At 46.4% G+C, this 16,516-nt stretch overlaps 1 protein-coding gene across 1 annotated transcript in view; it reads right to left on the bottom strand.

The window, feature by feature from the left end:
- The window catches only part of LOC144798506 (chemokine-like factor), a 371,023-nt gene extending 360,016 nt beyond the window's left edge, over positions 1-11,007 (bottom strand). The window contains exon 1 of the mRNA XM_078669426.1: positions 10,859-11,007. Within this exon, the coding sequence (XP_078525552.1) occupies positions 10,859-10,918 (60 nt within the window). The 5' untranslated portion in view covers positions 10,919-11,007. The remainder of the gene's footprint in view (positions 1-10,858) is intronic.
- Positions 11,008-16,516: the final 5,509 nt, after the last annotated feature.

Genomic DNA, 16,516 nt, shown 5'->3' on the forward strand with positions numbered 1-16,516 from the left:
CTAACCTGCATGCAGAGTTATATGCCTCCGGTTCTCCCATCTCTTACTTATAGAGATCTACACACCGAATGGGGAGATTTCTGCAGATGTAGATGTACTTTTTACCAGTAAGTGTCAGAGGGACAAGAGAGTAGTTGGAAAATGGGGACTATGTAGGTATAAATGGGAGGGGCTTGGGCATGAGTAAGGAGGGATAAAAGGGAACATGAGTGTTGCTTAGGAAGGGATATGCACACACAAAGAGTAAAACAAGTACTGGTAACAAACTGCACTTTTATAGTTACTACAGCAAAAATTTACCCGAAACAGTTGTACATGTACTCCAGAAAAGACCTGAAGTAAGTCCAACACCACACATTGCCAATCAATGGTACTGCAACACTCTCCCATAGAAAATAAGGACATATGGACTTAAAATGAAAGCCCATCTGAACTGTTAAATTACCTTAGTTTACCTTTTTAAAAATATAAATAACTCTAATTTAAATGTTAAAAACGTTATATACAAATAACACTTAGATATTAGTTCATTGTAAAATATATTAATGCCTTTCTAAGTGTTAACATTAATTTCTAAAAACAATATAATTAATTTAACTTAATTTGATACATACATTTAAATACTTTTTTGTACATAATAAATGTGAATTGTATACTTTAGGTGGGAATGTTTCATTTAAATATTAAGAAAAATAATTTTAATGAATATATTAAACAATATTTAATTAAAACAATTAAGTTAAAGCAGTCACATTTTGTATTTTGTCCTAGATTTAAAATAAATATTTTAGATTCACAACATTTAGCACTGTAGCATAATTAATAATTGTTCCCGATACATTCACATAGCTAGATCATCGCCGATGTATGAAAAGTTAAAAGTGATAACTTTACATTTGTAAATTAGACTCCACCCCCTAAAACTAGGCGGTGGACACATGGTAAGCTTACACTCTCTAGTATATTTACACTTGTAAATTGTGAGTAGACTGAAGTAGTAAATGTACAAAGTGTAAGAGTATACTTACACATGTAGATATACTCATGTATGTTTACCATTTTAATAGACCCGAATGTCTCCATTCTTCAAAACATCTTTTTATGCACAACTGTTCCATGGCAGTGATGGCATAATTTATCACTGCTGAGGAAACTGTCTTAAAGAAATATTCTACAGGGGTTACCTGCCCACTGTTTGGATCTCTCTGCCACAAAATAGTCCCCATTGCATCTTTCTTCACAATGAAAGAACATTCTACATTGGGGTGCTGCAAGCTTGGGGCACTAGAAAAACAATATTTCGGAAAAAATGCCTGATCTGCCTTAACTGACCATACAAAAGCTTCTCTTTACTGTAGTAATTTAGTAAATGTCCTCACAATTTAAGAAAATTAATGAATAAACCTTCTATAAAAATTGTCCAAGGTCAAAAAACCTCTAAGTTGCTTTAACTGAAGTGGATGTAAGGCAATTCAATATAGCAGCTACCTTCTTTTCATCCATCATTATAGTCTCTAGTGTGAAGATGTACCTAAACACTTGAACAGTAGTGCTGTGAAAAAGCATTTGTCCATTTTAGCAAAAAGGTGATGTTCCCCTCAAGCGTTGCACCACACACAGTTTTAATGCATGCTGTGTTTCTTAAGTGCAAAAAGAACAATTGATGTGCAAAATGCAGAACATTGTCATACATTCAACCCAGTACGGGGATTTGGGCCTAAATCCACCCATCCATACAAAGAGGCTAACTAGATTCACTCTGAAATCGCTTTACATTCTGATTACCCGCAAAGCTATGTTTCATTCTCCCATCACCAATCCTCACCCCCAAAGTGCACATAGAGCTTCATTTTTTTGTTTAAATTTGTTTTTTGATTTTTGATTATTGTATTTCACATCAGGTTACATAGTTTTACCACATTTCCAACTTAACTCTGTAAATTTTCCCTGATATGGTTTGGAGCGAAACATTACGTAAATTGGACATCTAGATTTTACTCAGTATTGCAATAATGGCTTCGCTAACCTGGTAAATATATGATAATGTTGTTTGCAACATAACATTGATCTAACAAGAAAAGAATATGACATATTGACTAACCCTGGGCGCCCGATTCAGCTACGCCCACGGAGTAGGCGTAGTGTTGCCTTCTACGCATTTTGCGTAGACAGCGTAGCCGGCAACACTACGCCCACTCCGTGTGCGTAGCCGAGTCGGCCGCCACCCGCCTCCCTCCCGCCCTCCCCTAGATACATTATTTGAGCAATTAGCCTTATTAAAACAATATTAAAGCACTTACCTTGTCCGGGGCTCGTCCGGGGCTCCCTCTTGAATAGCGTCCTTTTCCTGGATACCAATGCGCATGCGCGGGCGGCCGCGCATGCGCATTTCTCGGGAGAAATGCGCATGCGCGGCCGCCCGCGCATGCGCATTGGTATCCAGGAAAAGGACGCTATTCAAGAGGGAGCCCCGGACGAGCCCCGGACAAGGTAGGTGCTTTAATATTGTTTTAATAAGGCTAATTGCTTAAATAATGTATGCGGGGGAGAGCGGGAGGGAGGTGCGTAGTGGGGCTACGCGGAGTGCGGGAGAGGGCGTAGCTTCTCGCCCTCTCCGCGTAGCTCCGCGGAGCCCCACTACGCCCACTACGCCCACCCTTAATATTGACTCCTGTTCACAACATTGTAACTTTATAACAGTGCAACACAATGCACATCCTATATCATCCTGCTATAGGGTCTGCCTGTTTGTCAGCACGCAGTGCTTGATTGTTTATTGGCTGAATTGGGTGTTACCTACTAGGTTCCTATTCCGCTATTTGTGCTGCACAAGGATCTTCATGTTATGTTGATTTGTATAGCACACTAATCATCTGAGGGGGTATCCAGGCACTTGGGTGGTTGTACAGGTGAATGGTAGACAAGGTGCTTATGTGAAGAGTCAAATCTTCAGTTTCTATTGGAACTCAAGTGAGGAGGCTCTGATGTGTTGAGCAAGATTGTTCCATGTACTGGGTGCAATGTAGGAGAATGAGCAACCTCAATTTGTGCGGATGCAGTGAATGAGTAAGAGTGATGCAGAGTATAGGTGTCTGGTGCCTTGGTGAAAATGTATGCGGCTGTTCAGGTATTCTGGTCCTGTGTCGTGTAGGGCTTTGTATGTGTACCTGAGAAGTTTGAATTGGCTGCTCTAGTGAATGGGAACCCAGTGAAGCTTCCTGAGGTGAGGTATGATGTGGGTGCGACGTGGGAGGTTGAGTATGAGACTTGCTGCGGTGTTTTGGATGGTCTGGAGTCAGTGTAGGAGTTGTTTGAAGATTGTGATGTGCAGTGTGTTGCCATAGTCCAGCCTGCTGGTGATGAGTGCTAGTGTGGTGGTCCGTCTAGTGTTCTAGGGCAACCATTTGAAGATCTTTGCAGCATACATAGGATGTGGGAGCAGGAGGTGCACACTGCATTGACATGAGCTGTCATGTTGAGCTTGTCATTTAAGATGATCCCTAGATTTCTTATGTGGCCTGTTAGTGTTGGTTCTAGATCAGACGGCCACCAGATGGAGACCCATGGGGAGGTCTCAATACTGAAGACCAATACTTCTGTCCTGTAGGTGTTGAGCTTCAGCAGTTGGTTCTCATCTAGTCTGCTACCATGGTCATGCTGAAGGTGAAGTTGATTCTGGTGGTTGTTGTCCTGTTGGTCAGTGGAGGATTAGTTAGGTGTCATCGACGTAGGTGATGACAGTGATGTCTTGTGACTGGATGATATTGGCGAGAAGTGTCATATGTATCTTGAAAGGGTGCGGCTGAGGAACGATCCTGGTGGTACTCCACATCATAGTTTCTTGGTCTCTGATGTAAAGGATGGCAGTTTGATCCTTTTGGTTCTTTCTGTGAGGAAGGAACAGATTCATTTGAGAGCGTATCCTTGTATGCCAATCTTGTGGAGTCTTCTGATGAGGGTGTTATGGGAGACAGTATTGCAGGCCGCGCAGAGGTCGAACAGGATGAGGGCCACTGTTTTTCCTCAGTCCAGGATAATATGAATTTCATCAATGGCTGTGATGAGTGCTGTTTCGGTGCTGTGGTTCTTTCTCAATACTGACTGAAAGTCATCTGGAAGATGGTGAAATTCGAGGTGGGTTGTGAATTGCTAGTTGATGGTCTTCTCAATTACTTTGGCTGGATAGGGGAGATGAATGTGAAGCTGCTCAGCTGATGCGGGTCAGCTGTGGGCATATTGAGGAGGATGTTGATTTCTGCAAGTTTTCATTCATTTGGAAAAGGACTGGACATGATAGAGGTCTTATTGATGTAGGTCAGAGTGGTGCTGATTGGTGATGTTCCCAGGTTATAGATGAGGTGGGGTATGGGTGTGTTGAGGCCACTGAGTGGATGGTCCTATGACTGCTGCTGTGTCATTTCTGGTGAGGGTTGTCCATTCAGTCAGGTGGCCATCTTGGTTGGTGGTGGGTTTATACATATTTTATTATTCCCCCCACCCCATCTTCCAGCAGGGCTTCCCAGTGCGTGAATGATCTCTGATGGGCATTAGCTGAGCAATTTGGTTTTACTAATAAGATCTAGCAGGCACTCAGCCAGGGTTTTAAGTGGGACGAGTCTCACCGGTGCTGAGCACCGGCAGTTTTTTAAAAGAGGCCTTGAAACTGGGCATTCTCTGGCTCTGCTTTGTGTCCTGGCACAGGTGGTCAGTTTTTTCCGCACTGCAGTGACAACAGGCATATGGATGTGCGCGTGCTCACACTGCTCACTTCTCACTAGTGAAGAGGTTATACCATAACATCATGCCAGGTGAGTGTTGTAGGGGAAGGCAAAATCCTTAAAAGAGAGTTCCTTTCTCTCTGGATTTCCCTTCTCTTTTTGAAACTCAGGAACAGCAACATTGTCATCGTGACAGCAGGACTTTAAGTGGAAGCTTTTTCAATATTATATACAAGCCATAGTTGCTGCTTATTCATCTTACAATTGACAAATCCAACACTCCTGACTTCTTGTAGGTATGATGTTACTTGTATCATATATCTGGCTGCAATGACAGAAACAGCAAAATACAAGTTGGGCGGCAAACTATGCTAAGCACAGATTTTTTGCATATGTGTTTTTAAGTCACGCCCTTAATTACATTGGCCACGCCCCTTTGAGAGGCCCCCTTTTTAGGTTTCGACCTGGCGATCTGCGCAAGCAGTTCGCGCAGGTGAAATCTTTTGTTTACCATATTGGCTATCGGAACGTCCCCCACCTCCAATTAGCTAGCTCCATAAATGGAGGCTAGCCATTGGGAGCCGGATCTGTCCGTCAAGGCCGGACCAGATTCGGGGGCGTTCCCGCGATTTTTTCCCTCTCCGCCTCTGCGATGTCGTCATCGCGGCGGTGGGCGGAGTTTCGTTTTTTTCCCTTCTGTGTTTGTTTTGGTCATTCCATGCGAGGAAGCCCAGGTGAGTGCTTGTTTTTTAGTGGCGGAGCACGTGAATTCAGTGTACGTTGGTTAAAAATACATGATGAAGACACAGGCCACGATCTGGCTGTTCATCAAGTGCATGGGCGCTAAAAGTAGTTTTTGCCCCTTTATTTGTAGTGAGGACTCCGCAGTGGTTTGTCTGATGTGAAATTGCTCGGCTGATCCCCGTTGTTGCAGCATGCATAACTTTTCATTCTTTCAGTTCGACTTTACAGTCCGTTTTAATAATGTCCTTAAAACTGCGGGTGTCCAGTACCCAAACGGCCTAAATAGACTCGTATGGGCTAAGCATCTCGTGCCCCTCGTGAGACACTTGTAAAACTGCTCATAAGATTTGCAACAGGGAGTTTTTTCATGGTTTGGCATTTTTCGTAATGCATTACAGTTGAATTTATATAGCGCTTCATATCCTAACCGCACTGCAAAGCGCTGAAGAGCATCAGAGGCCATAAAGTACGTGCTGCAAAGGTGATTTACAGCAAATGGGTAGGGAGTGCAGGGTGGATAGGGAGTGCAGGGTGGATAGGGAGTGCAGGGTGGATAGGGAGTGCAGGGTGGATAGGGAGTGGAGAGTGCATAGGGAGTGGAGAGTGGAGAGTGCATAGGGAGTGGAGAGTGCATAGGGAGTGGAGAGTGCATAGGGAGTGGAGAGTGCATAGGGAGTGCATAGAGAGTGCATAGGGAGTGCAGAGTGCATGGAGAGTGCAGAGTGGAGAGTGCATAGAGAGTGCATAGGGAGTGCAGAGTGCATGGAGAGTGGAGAGTGCATAGAGAGTGCATAGGGAGTGGAGAGTGCAGAGTGGAGAGTGCATAGGGAGTGGAGAGTGGAGAGTGCATAGGGAGTGGAGAGTGCATAGGGAGTGGAGAGTGCATAGGGAGTGGAGAGTGCATAGGGAGTGCAGAGTGCATAGGGAGTGCAGAGTGCATAGGGAGTGCAGAGTGCATAGGGCGTGCATAGGGCGTGCAGAGTGCATAGGGCGTGCAGAGTGGGGAGTGCAGAGTGCATAGGGAGTGCAGAGTGGAGAGTGCATAGAGAGTGGAGAGTGCATAGGGAGTGCATAGGGAGTGCAGAGTGGAGAGTGCATAGGGAGTGGAGAGTGCATAGGGGGTGGAGAGTGCAGAGTGCATAGGGAGTGAAGAGTGCATAGGGAGTGAAGAGTGCATAGGGAGTGGAGAGTGCATAGGGAGTGGAGAGTGCATAGGGAGTGGAGAGTGCATAGGGAGTGGAGAGTGCATAGGGAGTGGAGAGTGAAGAGTGCATAGGGAGTGCAGAGTGCATAGGGAGTGGAGAGTGCATAGGGAGTGGAGAGTGCATAGGGAGTGGAGAGTGCATAGGGAGTGGAGAGTGCATAGGGAGTGGAGAGTGCTAGGGAGTGGAGAGTGCATAGGGAGTGGAGAGTGCATAGGGAGTGGAGAGTGCATAGGGAGGGGAGAGTGCATAGGGAGTGGAGAGTGCAGAGTGCATAGAGAGTGGAGAGTGCATAGGGAGTGCAGAGTGCATAGGGAGTGGAGAGTGCATAGGGAGTGGAGAGTGCATAGGGAGTGGAGAGTGCATAGGGAGTGGAGAGTGCATAGGGAGTGGAGAGTGCATAGGGAGTGCAGAGTGGGGAGTGGAGAGTGCATAGGGAGTGGAGAGTGCATAGGGAGTGGAGAGTGCATAGGGAGTGCAGAGTGGAGAGTGCATAGGGAGTGCAGAGTGGAGAGTGCATAGGGAGTGCAGAGTGGAGAGTGCATAGGGAGTGCAGAGTGGAGAGTGCATAGGGAGTGGAGAGTGCATAGGGAGTGGAGAGTGCATAGGGAGTGGAGAGTGCATAGGGAGTGGAGCTCGAGGGAGTGGAGAGTGCATAGGGAGTGGAGAGTGGAGAGTGCATAGGGAGTGGAGAGTGCATAGGGAGTGGAGAGTGCATAGAGAGTGGAGAGTGCATAGAGAGTGGAGAGTGCATAGAGAGTGGAGAGTGCATAGGGAGTGCAGAGTGCATAGAGAGTGAAGAGTGGAGAGTGCATAGGGAGTGCAGAGTGCATAGAGAGTGCAGAGTGGAGAGTGCATAGGGAGTGGAGAGTGCATAGGGAGTGGAGAGTGGAGAGTGCATAGGGAGTGGAGAGTGCATAGGGAGTGGAGAGTGGAGAGTGCATAGGGAGTGGAGAGTGGAGAGTGCATAGGGAGTGCAGAGTGCATAGAGAGTGCAGAGTGGAGAGTGCATAGGGAGTGCAGAGTGCATGGAGAGTGCAGAGTGGAGAGTGCATAGGGAGTGGAGAGTGCATAGGGAGTGGAGAGTGGAGAGTGCATAGGGAGTGGAGAGTGAGAGTGCATAGGGAGTGGAGAGTGCATAGGGAGTAGAGAGTGAGAGTGCATAGGGAGTGGAGAGTGCATAGGGAGTGGAGAGTGCATAGGGAGTGGAGAGTGCATAGGGAGTGGAGAGTGCATAGGGAGTGGAGAGTGGAGAGTGCATAGGGAGTGCAGAGTGCATAGAGAGTGAAGAGTGGAGAGTGCATAGGGAGTGCAGAGTGCATAGAGAGTGCAGAGTGCATAGAGAGTGCAGAGTGGAGAGTGCATAGGGAGTGGAGAGTGCATAGGGAGTGGAGAGTGGAGAGTGCATAGGGAGTGGAGAGTGCATAGGGAGTGGAGAGTGCATAGGGAGTGGAGAGTGCAGAGTGCATAGGGAGTGGAGAGTGGAGAGTGCATAGGGAGTGGAGAGTGGAGAGTGCATAGGGAGTGGAGAGTGCATAGGGAGTGGAGAGTGCATAGGGAGTGGAGAGTGCATAGGGAGTGGAGAGTGCATAGGGAGTGGAGAGTGCATTGGGAGTGGAGAGTGCATAGGGAGTGCATAGGGAGTGCAGAGTGGAGAGTGCATAGGTAGTGCAGAGTGGAGAGTGCATAGGGAGTGGAGAGTGCATAGGGAGTGGAGAGTGCAGAGTGGAGAGTGGAGAGTGCATAGGGAGTGGAGAGTGAGAGTGCATAGGGAGTGGAGAGTGCATAGGGAGTGGAGAGTGCATAGGGAGTGGAGAGAGCATAGGGAGTGGAGAGTGCATAGGGAGTGGAGAGTGCATAGGGAGTGGAGAGTGCATAGGGAGTGGAGAGTGCATAGGGAGTGGAGAGTGCATAGGGAGTGGAGAGTGCATAGGGAGTGGAGAGTGCGTGGAGAGTGGAGAGTGCATAGGGAGTGCAGAGTGCATAGGGAGTGCAGAGTGGAGAGTGCATAGGGAGTGCAGAGTGCATAGGGAGTGCAGAGTGGAGAGTGCATATGGAGTGCAGAGTGGAGAGTGCATAGGGAGTGGAGAGTGGAGAGTGCATAGGGAGTGGAGAGTGCATAGGGAGTGGAGAGTGCATAGGGAGTGGAGAGTGCATAAGGAGTGGAGAGTGGATAGGGAGTGGAGAGTGCATAGGGAGTGCAGAGGGCATAGGGAGTGCAGAGTGGAGAGTGCATAGGGAGTGCAGAGTGCATAGGGAGTGCAGAGTGCATAGGGAGTGCAGAGTGGAGAGTGCATAGGGAGTGGAGAGTGGAGAGTGCATAGGGAGTGGAGAGTGCATAGGGAGTGCAGAGTGGAGAGTGCGTAGGGAGTGCAGAGTGGAGAGTGCATAGGGAGTGCAGAGTGGATAGGGAGTGGAGAGTGGAGAGTGCATAGGGAGTGGAGAGTGGATAGGGAGTGGAGAGTGGAGAGTGCATAGGGAGTGCATAGGGAGTGGAGAGTGGAGAGTGCATAGGGAGTGGAGAGTGCATAGGGAGTGGAGAGTGCATAGGGAGTGGAGAGTGCATAGGGAGTGGAGAGTGCATAGGGAGTGCAGAGTGGAGAGTGCATAGGGAGTGGAGAGTGGAGAGTGCATAGGGAGTGGAGAGTGCATAGGGAGTGGAGAGTGCATAGGGAGTGGAGAGTGGATAGGGAGTGGAGAGTGGATAGGGAGTGGAGAGTGGAGAGTGGAGAGTGGAGAGTGGATAGGGAGTGGAGAGTGGAGAGTGCGTAGGGAGTGGAGAGTGGAGAGTGCGTAGGGAGTGGAGAGTGGAGAGTGCGTAGGGAGTGGAGAGTGCATAGGGAGTGGATAGTGCATACGGAGTGGAGAGTGCATAGGGAGTGGAGAGTGCATAGGGAATGGAGAGTGCATCCCCTCTACTTCTCTTCTATGGACACTTGTACTTCTTCTACTTCTCCACCAGCACAGTGTGTGTTTCCACTCGCCCGTGGCACTGGAGACTGAAGCACATCCTTCTTAGGGTGAAAACCGTCTTGCTGGTCATTATGGACACTCTTTCCAGTTCTGTACTTTTATGTGATCACACTATGCATTATGGGGGGTGTAGTGTTGCTTTGATTCCATTAGAACACAGCTGAAAACAATGATTTGTAGATAAAAACTCTAGTCCCACTAAATCTTGGAAGTGCTTATTCACACACACACATGCATGCACGCACATATGCAAACACACTCTCTCTCCCTCAACAGGTGCACTACCTCCTCACAAGCACGGACACATGTTTGTAAAACAGGTTCTTTAACCCACCATGCCATCCCATAATGCAGTTCGGTTGGCTAGCACACCGTGGCTGACTGAAGATGCGCACTAGGATGGCGCCGGCACTTGACAGCCAGGCACAGAGAGGCGCGTGATTGACAATGGGCGACAAGACGAGCGTGACTGAGAGCAGACGCCAACTGAAATGTCCAACCCTTAAAAAGGAAAGATTTAATGACGGTATTTTTTGTGGAACTGGTGGCGAGCTTCCTGTTTCAAGATGAGTGAGTGGACCATGTCCAAAAAGACTGACACTCCAGTAGGGTAGTGTAGTGCTTTCAGCAAGCGTTGCCTTAATGTGCCACCCCAGCACGATTTAACCCCCTCAGCTGTCAATTGGGCCTCTGTCACGTGACACCTGCAGACCAGACTCTGAATTTCTTCAGTGAAATCCAGTAGGGTACAATAGGTCTTACATTCGCAAGAGATTAAGCTGTTGGCAATGTAAATGACAATGCCATTTATTTATCTGTTTTCAAAACCAACACATAAATAAAAATATTGTCATTTACAATGCCAATAGCTCTAACTTTGGCAAAGGCGAAACCGTTGCATTGTAAATGCTTGTTCTTCATCTCACTTAAAGCCCTGCACTCAATGCAGCATTGAAAAAAGAAAAGTAAAGTACATACAAGGCACTTCAAGTCTTTCTCATTGTGTATGAGCCTCACAACTTGTAGCACAGTCTAACTAGACCCATCAAACAACTGGATTTCATGCCTGGAAATTATAGTATTTTTCTGTTAACATTTATTTCTACCATTTCGGGATTTTTTTTAAATATCACTTCTACAAATCTCTGGAGAACACGCTCTTATCAATATAACAATCTAAAGAAATAAAATATGAAATAAGGTTATACGAACGAATCTTACACATCTTATAATCTTCAAAATTCCTCGGGGTTTTTTGAAAAAATCTAAATTTGTCTTCATTCTCCTTCGGTCAAGGAATGGCTCCAGACAACTTAATGCTCGAACCCGGAACTTAATGCTCGAACCCGGAAGAAACAGTGGCGCTGAAAACGCTGTAATAAACCCCTCACGCCCCGTGCATCTAAACTGCGCAGAGATTGGATAGGTTAGCGTCGGAAGGGCCGCCCCTTTTACGTTTCCTCGTTCGATCACATCAGACGTCACTATCTCAACCTCGTTGGCCAAGCTTACATTCCTTCCTTTGGGTATTGATGGTATTTCGGGGTAATAGAGGCTATTTACCTCACATTTTCCATCTCGTGGGCCAGCAACGTGTGTTTCATGTCACCTGACCTCATTTTCCTGACTTGCGTTGCCTGCACCTAGTACCTCGCGTTGCCTGCACCTAGTACCTCGCGCCAACGTTTCACGGCTTCACTGCGGTCTCCCAACAGGCAGCCTAAGTGCGAAGACGGGTGGCAATCCAACGGCGTGGCGGGCCTGGTCTCCCAGGCCTCACTACGCTCTCGGCGCGTGCTTCGTGTTTAAGCTCCAACTCCCGCACTGGGCCTCGCCCTCCATACATGTGTGCTCACAGGCTAAGGAGAGCATACCCGTCGAGGTCCTCCTGGCCAATGACTGTGCGTTCCGCGTTTAAGGTTGCTGCGGGTTAATGTTAATGGAGACTGCAGGCCGTGAGGCCGGCACGCGCAGACGGATAAGGAGATCAGTCCACTATAATACTTTGACAGCTCGTGCTCTAGAAGATGCAATGATCACCGCGAGCCCTACTCCTTTTACCTTATGTTCCTGCTTATATATTAGGTATGTCGGGCAATATATATCTGCAACTTTGTTTATCGTGAACTTAAAACTTAAAGTTTGTGGAATACCATTCATGATTAGTATCGTCGGTTTTCAATATATTTGTGACCCTTTCTCCTTGTAGTAAATGTGTGTACTAGCTGTTGCAGAAGTGCATTTAAAAAGTAAGGGAACTGTGGTCCTGAGCGCAATGGTACGTGGAGTTCGAGTTGCAGACGGAGTCAAAAACAGGGCTAAAAAGAACAAAATCTGAAATAACTATTTAGTTGCTCTTTCACCTACAGATAACTGCATAAAAAATACCACACATACCTTAAATGAAAAAGAAATGCAAGTTAAACTAATCAGTGGGAAAGCACTTTTTACGACATGAAACCTTGATTGGGTTTTGTGATTACTGCAACTGTGTGTGTGTAACCAGATAGTCACAGAAATCTATTCTGGTTGGCACAGTTGGGAATAGTGAATTGGGTATTTATAGTACTGCACTATAAACATGCAATCCACTATTCCCCACTGTGCCAACCACACTCTTATAAAGCACAATGAATATGTAAGTCATAATTTTAAAATTGTTTTACACACATATGAGAAGCTGCCGCTAAATAAGGCACTAGATGCAGCCCGGGCGTGGGAAGCCCTAGTTACAGAATTGAAGGCTGTAGATGCGGACTCTGGATCAGAATTGAGCGAGCATTCAGGAGATGGAACCTAGTAGGTGATTGTGCCAATACAGGGCATGGGAACGTGTGAGTGTGCTCCCTTCCCTGCTATAGTCATGTTCTTATACACTGTTGTATGTAAGGTACCCTGTATAATTTTGTTTGCTCCAATCGGTTATTGAGATAGGTTACACTGTGGTAAGTGACATTCCGATGAGAGTGGGTGGGCTGAGGGAGGGATGTGGGAGGGTGGAGTAGTTTGATTTGTTACTATATGGCTCTACAGCACATGCATACCTATATTGCAGTTGCGTTAATTAACGATTGTATATTACTCATCCTGGTCTATTACCTCGACTGTATTATCGCATGCCGTATGCTTTTATCACTACCTAAAGCGAGATCGAAGAGCCTGTCTGAATATCTCTAACTACTGTGCAAGTTGTTTGTGATGGAAAATCAATAAACAGATACAAAAAAAAAATGAGAAGCTGCCGCTAAATGATCTAGGCACAAAGAGGATGGGCAACCCAATAACCCCTCGGAAAGCCAGAGTTTCAATAATATGTAGGTCAATTGCTAGAAAAGGGGGTTATTTATGAAGTTGTTGGGCATGAGTTAACTGGTTGACAAGGGGATGAATCCAGAGACACAGAATAATGATCAATCAAATAAATACAGTAGGAAAAAGAGAAACCGGCATACACTAAGAAAATGTAAACAAAACACACATGTGCAAATAAGTCAGAATTGTAGGGTGCATTAAGAATTGAAAATACAGCAAACATTAATCATGTACACTAAATCAGAGATCCATTAAAACCTCATAGATTAATGCATGTAAAGTCCACTCTCTTGATAACTGAAATAAGTCTTTTGTACATATTCATCAATCCATAGATCCAATCACTAACGTGTGAAAACTTGCCATTTATTCGCCTACTCTTAGTAGGGCAGGCGGACAGACAAATAGCAAAACCTCCAACAGCCCTTGTTTGTCGGGCCATTGAAGGTGTATGTTGGTGGCAGAGATGGAGTCGTCTCTGCAGTTGACATACTGAAGATTAACCTGACTGTAATCAAACTGTACCTAGTACAGACATTTTCTATTCATGTCCATTAAAAGGACACACTGCAGATGGTATCTCCCCTAAATGACCTGTCTGAAAGAATGAATCTTTGACACCATGAAGGATCAGATGACTGCCATCAAGGGCTTTAAGTGGGATGAAAAAACGAAACTGGAGGGTCTCTCAAAGGGGCGTGGCCAATATAATTAAGGGCGTGGCTTAAAAACACTTAAGCTAAAAATCTGTACTCTGCATAGTGTGCCACCCGACTTGTATTTTGCTGTTTCTGTCATTGCATCCAGATATATGATACAACAAGTAACATACCTTTCCCCTACAACGCTCACCTGGCATAACGTCATTCCGTAACTTCTCCACTAGTGAGAAGTGAGCAGTGTGAGCATGCGCACATTGATGTGCCTGCTGTCACTGCAGTCCGGAAAAAACGGACCGCCTGTCCCAGGGCACCAAACAGAGCCCTATAGAGACCCGTTTCGAGGCCCCCTTTAAAAAACTGCCGGTGCTCAACATCAGTGAGACCCGGCCCACTTAAAGCCCTGCTCCCATCATTTAAAGCCTATTTTGGCTCCCAAGCAGCCTTTACATTTACTGATTAACCAATAGCACATGTTTATATTTCTTTAAAGTAGAAGGCACCTTGGTGAGAAGGTTTTTTTCTCCTTCAGTTCTCTATTACTCCATTGGCTTCACTGTACAGGATAGCCCCTTTGCATTGCTTTTCATCAGAGACGCCTCTAAATCTGCATTAACTGTTCAGTGGCGGTTGTGTTTAACAAAAAGTGTGGAAACTGTTTTTGCGAAATTAAAAAAGCACTGGCACACGGATACCTCACACTTTGACCTCTGATGCATACGCAGTGGTCATTAAGACTATGTATAGTGGTGCATGCAGTTCACCTTTTTCGTACCTACTATGGCCACTGTGAAATCGGTAAGCTGCTGTTGTGTTCTATGTCTGTGCAGATGCTTGTTATTGCATGTCATATCAGACTTTCACCCAGCCCTAAAAGCCCTATTCACCTAAAGTATGTAGTGTCTTGAGGCTTTAAATTTTCGTTTCTGAAATTCTAGGTATGATCTACAAAAACAGCCTGCAAAATGCAATTGATAAAAGAGCAAGGACTGGTAGAATGTCGAATGACAAGTAACTATCATAAGTGGAGGAGCAGTAGGCTTAAATGAGTATTTGTAGAGATTTACTGTACCCACTCAGTGAAACCCAGCAATCCAAAATGCTTGGTTCCCACTGCACTTCGTACATGACCTGAAAGTCAACTGGGAGACTGTTGTTTTGCCTCCATAAGTTCATTACGCCCCCTCCAAGAAACTTTCATTGCATGGTAGAGCTCAGCTGCAACATCATATGTCAGTAATTCTCACCCTTTTGACTTCTGGGGACCTCACCTTAATTATCACTGGAACTCAGGCACCCCTACTGAATCATTATTGGAATCCCCCATCCCCCCTCCCCCCGGGTCATTACAGGATTGTCAATGATTTGAACAACACAACAAGACAGAAAAAAACATCCATCAATCATTTTATTTAATTTGCAAACATATATAAATTATACTTTTTAAAAAAATTATAATAGAAAGGTTGGAGCATTTTTAAATTCAATTGAAGCCACTCATCGGCCATACTATATTCTGTTTGATCCACCTGCACTGCTCCCACGATTTGAAGATAATAATTTAATTTGTAGCCCCTAATTTCGAACTCCTTCACATTTACAGTAAATGTAAACATTTTCAAGTGCACATGTTTTTGTTTTTTTTGTCAAATCTTTTTATTGGCATTTATATATTTCAACAGTACATCGGGTGCACCATTATAATTCAGGCAGTTCTCCAACTCTGCCTAGTTGCCACTTCGCTAATAGTGCGGTATGCCAATAAGGCGCTGCAGAGGTGACACAGTAATAGCATGCAGCTAGGTCTTGGGTGCCCAGACATGTCCATAGTATATAAAAGTCAATGCGTCCCATTGCTGCGTGGAGAGACAAGTCTTTCATGTGTAACTCATTTGCAATCAAAACATTTGCAAGTAAACAAGAACATCAAATGCGGAACTGTCGCCAGGATACATAACAAATCACTCCCCCGTTCCCATCCCTGAGGCCCGCCTCCCCTCCCTCGATTTTGTGCTGCCCCCCTTTTATCACTCCCTCTGCCTCCTTTCACCCCCTTAAACATGTGTGCACTTCCATTCCTGTTGCACCCTCGCCACTATTACATGCTGCGCCTCAGCCTGTGTGTCAATGGTGTCGTTCGCTGCGCACCCCCCCTTCCTACCCACCATATCAGCCTGGTCCCCCCTCCACCCCCTCAGCCACAGCAGCCCCTGCTGCCTGTAGAGCGTTAATCATGCGCTTCCACTTCTCCGCCATGGGTTCCCTGCGGAGCCCCACTATTTCCTCTCTCCCAATGGCAGTCCATTCTGCCCGGACCCACGACAGGAGGGACAGGATCCACACCCGCACGCTGGGGGAGTCACTTGCCTTCCATTTCCTTGTGAGCCGTCGCGCCGCCGTTACCATCCCCAGATCCAGGAAGCGGGACGATGCCTTGTCTTTAGGCGACCGCTTGAAATGATGCAAGAGAAATTCAGGCCAGTTACAAGGGACAGTTCGGCCAGTGCATTGTGTGAGCAGGGCGCTGATGTCTCTCCAGTAGGTGCCAAGCCCTGGGCAGTGCCACAGAAGGTGGAGAAGATCCGCATTCAGCTCGCCACATCGGGGGCAAGACGCATCCACCCTGTTGAAGTATTTATTTATTAAGTCGGGAGTGAGATAGGCCCTATGAACTATGTACACTTGAATTTGGCGAAAGCGCATATTTCTGGGGATGCGCACCGGGCTTTTAAGGATCTTCTCCCATTCTTTTTCCGCCAACTGGCGTCCCAGGTCGCGTTCCCATTTTTCCTTGAGTGGGGTCAGATCTAGTTCCGTGTGCATCCGTAAGGATGCGGCAAACCACTTGATCAAGTGCCTGCCCCTGCCCATGACATGCAGGTACTGCATCGTCAAGTGCTGCGCTGGT

Source organism: Lissotriton helveticus, chromosome 12 (genome assembly GCF_964261635.1).
Source record: "Lissotriton helveticus chromosome 12, aLisHel1.1, whole genome shotgun sequence".
Classification (NCBI taxonomy): Eukaryota; Metazoa; Chordata; class Amphibia; order Caudata; family Salamandridae; genus Lissotriton; species Lissotriton helveticus.